At 37.1% G+C, this 6,412-nt stretch overlaps 1 protein-coding gene across 1 annotated transcript in view; it reads left to right on the top strand.

Moving 5' to 3' along the window:
• LOC144436184 (uncharacterized) overlaps nt 1–5,263 on the top strand; it is a 10,765-nt gene extending 5,502 nt beyond the window's left edge. Inside the window, exons 2-4 of the mRNA XM_078124904.1 lie at nt 590–771; nt 2,178–2,336; nt 2,713–5,263. Of these exons, the coding sequence (XP_077981030.1) occupies nt 590–771; nt 2,178–2,336; nt 2,713–2,886 (515 nt within the window). The 3' untranslated portion in view covers nt 2,887–5,263. The remainder of the gene's footprint in view (nt 1–589; nt 772–2,177; nt 2,337–2,712) is intronic.
• Nucleotides 5,264–6,412: the final 1,149 nt, after the last annotated feature.

The raw sequence follows: 6,412 nt of genomic DNA, 5'->3' as shown, positions 1-6,412 counted from the left end.
GTCTATGTCATGTCTAGTCCCCTCTACCATAATGGAGGGTCTGTGGTCATGTCTAGTCCCCTCTACTATAATGGAGGGTCTGTGGTCATGTCTAGTCCCCTCTACCATGATGGCATGTGCGTGCTCGCGAGCGCATGTGTGTGTGTGTGTGTGTGTGTGTGTGTGTGTGTGTGTGTGTGTATGTATGTATGTATGTATGTATGTATGTATGTATGTATGTATGTATGCATGTATGTATGTATGTATGTATGTATGTATGTATGGGTATGTGTGTGTGCGTGCGTGCGTGCGTGAGTGAGTGAGTGAGTGTGTGTGTGTGTGTGTGTGCGTGTGTCTGTGTTTGTTTGTTTGTGTGTGTATGAGCGTGTGTGTGTGTGTGTGTGTGTGTGTGTGTGTTTGTTTGTTTGTGTGTGTGTGTGTGTACATGTGTACCGGCGTGTGCATGTGTCTATATGACTGTGTACGTATGTATGTATGTATGTATGTATGTATGTATGTATGTGTTTGTGTGCGCGTACTTGTATACGTGTGTGTATTTGCAAATTTATATTGTCTAAAATGCTTCAATTTATATGGTTATTCTTTGCAGAAAAATACGCACCAAGTGAGCCTGCTCCACCTTATCAGTCTCAAGATTATCAAATGGCACAACAACCGTATCCCCAGGCTCAACCACAATATCCCCCTCAGCAGTATCCGCCACAGGCCACTCAGCAGTATCCACCACAGGCCACTCAGCAGTATCCAACACAGACTACTTCCAACGTGACGGTATGTATGTGCTTAAACTGAGACGTTGTACAATGGCGTTCTCATGTTGGTGTCCAGGCCTTGTCTTCTTTCTCTCAAAGCTGATTTTACAATTTGCGTTTAATATGAATTGTATTGATGATGAAACAGTACAAGGATACCATTACTTTGGCTAGCTAGGTACAAAGTGTATTTAAACTCCAGTATATTTCTATCCAAAATCCAGTAGTAACTCCATCCTGCAAAACAGGCCATGTTGGTGCTAATATTCTAAATGAATTGAGTGTACATACATTGTACACAAACAAATAAATGAAGCTTGAGACTGCCAACTGAATCCAGAATTCGAAACAGCTGAGATTTCCACACCAGTAATTCATTGTGAACTAGTCATAGAGGGACTGTATAGCATAAATCTGGACAAAGATACCTTATTTTGCATACAAAGAGACTATTTGTTTTCTATTTTCCCTAGGGTACTATTTATACAGCATGGGGTCCTTTTGATGATTTGCTTTGCCTGAAAATGTGATGTGTTATAACAAAAAACTAGGGAACTAAGAGACGTCATATTACCATTTGGGTTATTATATAGCAACAGTGTACTGAGGTTTACAACCTCATATCAGGAAACAGTTCTTACATAACAACCCTCAGGATAATAGACATCTACTGATGCCCGAAGGAAGGGCAATAAGTGTATAATACTTATTTCCTGGCTATGAGGGCATTAGTAGAGTATATTACCTCGAGGGTAGACTCTCTCACAGTCCTCGAAGCTTCGCATAAATAGCTAAAACTTGGGTTGTTTTGGATATAACTACTGCATAATTGTACTCATATACTAGTATCCCAGTATCGCTAGCTTCGATTAAAAACATCAACAAAATGTTAGCCCTATGTGATCAATGAGGGCGCACAGTACAGGGCTAGGGATACTGGGATACTAGTATATGAGTACAATTATGCAGTAGATATATACAAAACAACCCAAGTTTTAGCTATTTATGCGAAGATTCAAGGACTGTGACAGAGTCTACCTCGAGGGCTGCTCTGTGGCAACTATTTCCCAGGGTTCAAAGCTCTTTGCAGATTCACTGGTTCATACCACGTGACACGATCTAAGCCAATCAGTGACGGCTATATGAAAAAAATGTGTATGATATTAGATACTAATTGATACAAATGCCTTGGCGCAATTTTAGTCTTATCTAAACAAAACATGTTAAAATTCGTCAATCAACATAGCAATAAACATATTACATACTTCCAACGAGGAAAATCTTCCTTTGGCGACATCTCATATCTCTACACAGTGAATAAAATGAATGGCATGGACTTATCTAGCTTTCTAAAATAACGTTTTAATTAGGGCATTATCGCAAGACACAGTAACACACTCTTTGATTTATTTTCAAATCATCCAGGTGGTAACAGGGCAGACAGCTCCCTCCACCGTTGTCATTACACGGTCAAGATCCACATCACCCACCGGACTTGATGTCGCTGGATTGGCAATGGGCATCTGGCACCTGCTATGTTGCTTTTTTCCGCTTGGGTTAGCCTCTGTCATTATCTCATCTGTGGTACGTATCTCCATTTTAAATGCAAAGTAATAATTTTGGTTCTCGATGTGCTATTAACATAAGTATTTCAACATCTTTGCATATTTATAGTCGACATGCATTTTCAGACAGACAGACAGACAGACAGACAGACAGACAGACAGACAGACAGACAGACAGACAGACACACACACACAGACACACACACACACACACAGACAGATACACACGCACACACACACCCCTACTTACCTTCCTACACATACATACATACATACATACATACATACATACATACATACATACATACATACATACATACATACAATACAATACAATACACATCTTAGATATATGCATACTAATTTTCATTCGTTTACCCGTGTGTGTTTTGTAGGCAATGGTATACAGGTGTGATGGAAGGTCTGAAATGGCTGATAAGTTGAGCAAAGCTTCTGTTATTATCTCTATCATTGCTTTTGTGCTTGGATTGATAACCATCATCATCGTAGTAGTATATGTTGTTGTCGTGGTTAATGCAGCAACGACTTATGATTATGACGGCTACTAGCTAGAAACATTCGTGTATTTGTATTTTTTTTGTATTTTTTATTTTTTTTAAAATACAAAAAAAATGTGGAATACCAAACCTTGATGGCGATCTGCACAGCCTGTCAATACCTGTCAATCTCTGATACCGCTCCGCCCACCACTATTCGGTTGTCCTTGTATCAGCTTCAACCCGTTACCATGGTTACTGAAGTTTTCAAATGTCGACCAATCAGTATTCAAATTGAGAGTGATAACGCTAGCACTACTTCAGACTATATTAGGTTATTTAACTGGAATAAAACTAACCGTACAAGATGTAAGTGTACACCCCTTACTTATATGAACTCATCGACATAATTTATGCACAGGCTAAAATAGCGGAAGAAGAATGAAACTCCGAGTAAGGACTTATAACGTCCTTATACCTTGGAGTCAATCTATAGGCTAGTATTATGTAAATTTGCATAAGTTTGGGTTGTCGCTGCAATTACGGATTGACGCTGAAACTATGACAAACGAATAGTGATGATGATCAAAGCAAAATAAAGTATCCGTGAGGTAAAAAACGGCATCATCTGCGAATCTTCAATTCCTGCAATTTAAGGATATACATGTTAAAAATGTCAGAATCCTAAGGTCAGCCCTTGTTTTCAATAAACGGTGCAGTTATCTTTCGGTTGTTTTGATTTCTTTTCACTCTTTCTTAAGTAAACGAAAAAAATCTTATCTGGCTCAATGTTCACACGTTTTATCAATATTAAATCTCGAGATCTCTAAGACTAAAGGTAACATGTCAGTGTAAGTGTCATTTAGACAATGTTAAGAATAGAAACAGACAAGGTGCACTCATACTGTCTTTATTCAGCCGACAGAGGGAGCTCGACTCATGATGCATTTATGTGGAAAAAAAGGAGACCACAGGTTATTCATTATTTCAAAATAGTCGTTAGGTAATCAATAAAAGGAGAAAGAAGGATAACAACTGAAAAATCAGTTTTGTTGTTTTATAAATCACATTCATTCTAGATTACATAGATTATGTTTCCTGTGTGCATTACCCACTGTCGATATACAATTTCGATAACTGTGAATATATTCTCGTAAAAACACTCAGTATCAGTATAAGCTCATATCTCAGAACAAAAGTTAATCGAATTCGAGGGTTATTATTCTGGCTGAAGCCACTTGAGAAATTTTCCTTTGTGGTCTCAGTCAAAGATAACGTTTTTCCGGGCCTTTTTTACCCCTGACTCCCGATCAAAATATAATGACAGCTTATAACTGGAAATTACGTCATCACTTTATTTGTGAATTATCATGGATTAAATTTGATTGCCACTGCAGTGTTCGTTGAATATCTAGTCTAGCGTTTTAAGTGTTCTTAGTTTTTGTATATGCAAATTATCACATATTCGCAGAAGTATCCATCTAATTTTACTACGTTCACTTCTTTTTAACACTATACGGAATAGTGAGGAATAATGTACAATACTGTAATTTGTATTAATAATTGAAACTGCAGACTTGGAATGATAAAGATCTAACTTCACACTCGTTCAGTAATGAGACATTTACATCGTGATGCATTCCGTGCACCATGAACGCACAAAGTGTATTTCTGGTTGTCTTGTTTTTTTAGATAGGGCAAGATTTGTCATCCATTATTTTAAACAAGTGTACACGGCAACAAAAACATAGCAATAATATCTTGTTAAACAGCGAAGAGTATTTTTGTTGGTATTTGCATATATCAGTCGTTAGCATTCTACCATTGCCTTGAAGAACTTTTGTTCCATGATCCAGTGCACAGTACTTGCCCCACTCTTCGTTTCCATACAAAAAATGCTACCTTCACCAGCCTTCACGTACGAAAAAGGAGTCCTATGGTGACAGGGTATTTTCGATCTGTGCCCAGCGTTTGAGGGAAAGCTGGCAGTCGGTTTTTAGGCTCACATTTTGAGGTTTTCAAAATATGGTCTCAACTTTTCCAATATATATTTTACCAGGGTCACGGTGTACGTGTTATATCAATATTAAAGTGCATATATATTTTTTACCAGAACTTATTATAATACCATTTAAACCAGGTGTATGTTCTTCTGTTTTGTATTGTTTTGCTTTTTTGAGTCTTTGTATTTTCAATTCTCTTTGTCTTTTTAATACATAAATCGTAATGAGACTGTTTTAGTCAAAACGCTATACAAACAACTTATATCAAAATTATTTACTATTGTATACAGAACTAGTATGAATCGAAACCATGGTAATATACATGATACGTATGTACTACGTAACTTTGAGCCGCTGGACCGATGTATATAGTATTGCTACGATTAAATGAACTGTATTAAGGACCGTTTATGTCCAGTTTGTATATTTTTATTTCAAATAAAAACACTACTAACTATGAAATATGACATTTGCATGTGTTTTCTTACAAGAGATGGCCAATCTCTCTTATTACCCAGAATTTCTGGCGATACACGGTGAAACTTATACCTGTAAATGTGTAGATTTTGCTAAAGAATATCACGCACCCTTTGTCTAAAAAAATATAAACAGAATGTCTTTAAAGCAAATTTGCCTTTCGATTTTAGAGTAGCCTGTGACGGAAGGGAAAGAGAAATTGCTCTAGTGTTGCGCCCTCAACCTAACATTGTACACATCTTTTGTTTTTGTTTCTGTCATGTGGTTAAACACATTTGGTAATAAGCCTCCACTGACCCCAACTTAGGTCAGTTGGTGACACCGTCTCGCTTTTAAAGCACCCGATAAGATAAGCTTGAAATATTGGTTCAATCGACAAATTCAAGTTGTATGGAAATGGCAGAACGTAAGTAATAGATTTTAGTGTCAATCATAAGTGTTTGTAATTACATAAACCGTCGTCCGTGTTTAACTAATTAGAGTGTAGTACTTATCTAAGCTGTCACTTTAACCTGTCGTGAAACTCAAAAAAGGACACTGAGTTTACGAACATTGATCTTCTGAGCTGATAGTAACAGTACCTTAACTACATTTAAATATTTGTTGATTTTGAGTTTTTGTTCCTAGTCGGGTTCAATATGTACATTGAGCCTGGGATCCATGCGGATGCGGATTTTAACTAAAAACTTAAAATCCCCACCCGCATGGTTTTCCGGGCTAATGCATATTCAATTTCAAATGGGGATTTTAGAAATACAACATAGCCGTGGTTGCTACTTGTTCAACTACATACGTGATCTTGTACGTCATATAATACCAAGGGTATGTTTCTTTTCTAATAAAATAACATTTTTGTTTGAGTGATACTGATTTGACAGAGCCGTGTAATTTTGCCTTAAATACCTTGAGAAATTAGTCAATGTCGATCTGACAGACTTTAACCTAATAAAGTTTTTCTTATGTTTTGTTGTGTGTATGACAAGTTGTCATGGTGCGATATCCCGTTTGGTGGATCCTTGACTACATTACACTTTCTGCTATGTCCCTACATATTTTAGACAAATAAATCTGTCACATAAAAACTTGGACTTACGCTTAGGTGCTTTCATAGATTACAT

Source organism: Glandiceps talaboti, chromosome 6, assembly GCF_964340395.1.
Source record: "Glandiceps talaboti chromosome 6, keGlaTala1.1, whole genome shotgun sequence".
Taxonomy (NCBI): domain Eukaryota; kingdom Metazoa; phylum Hemichordata; class Enteropneusta; family Spengelidae; genus Glandiceps; species Glandiceps talaboti.
Note: the sequence above shows the minus strand (reverse complement) of the source record. Positions and strands in the feature narration are given on the sequence as shown.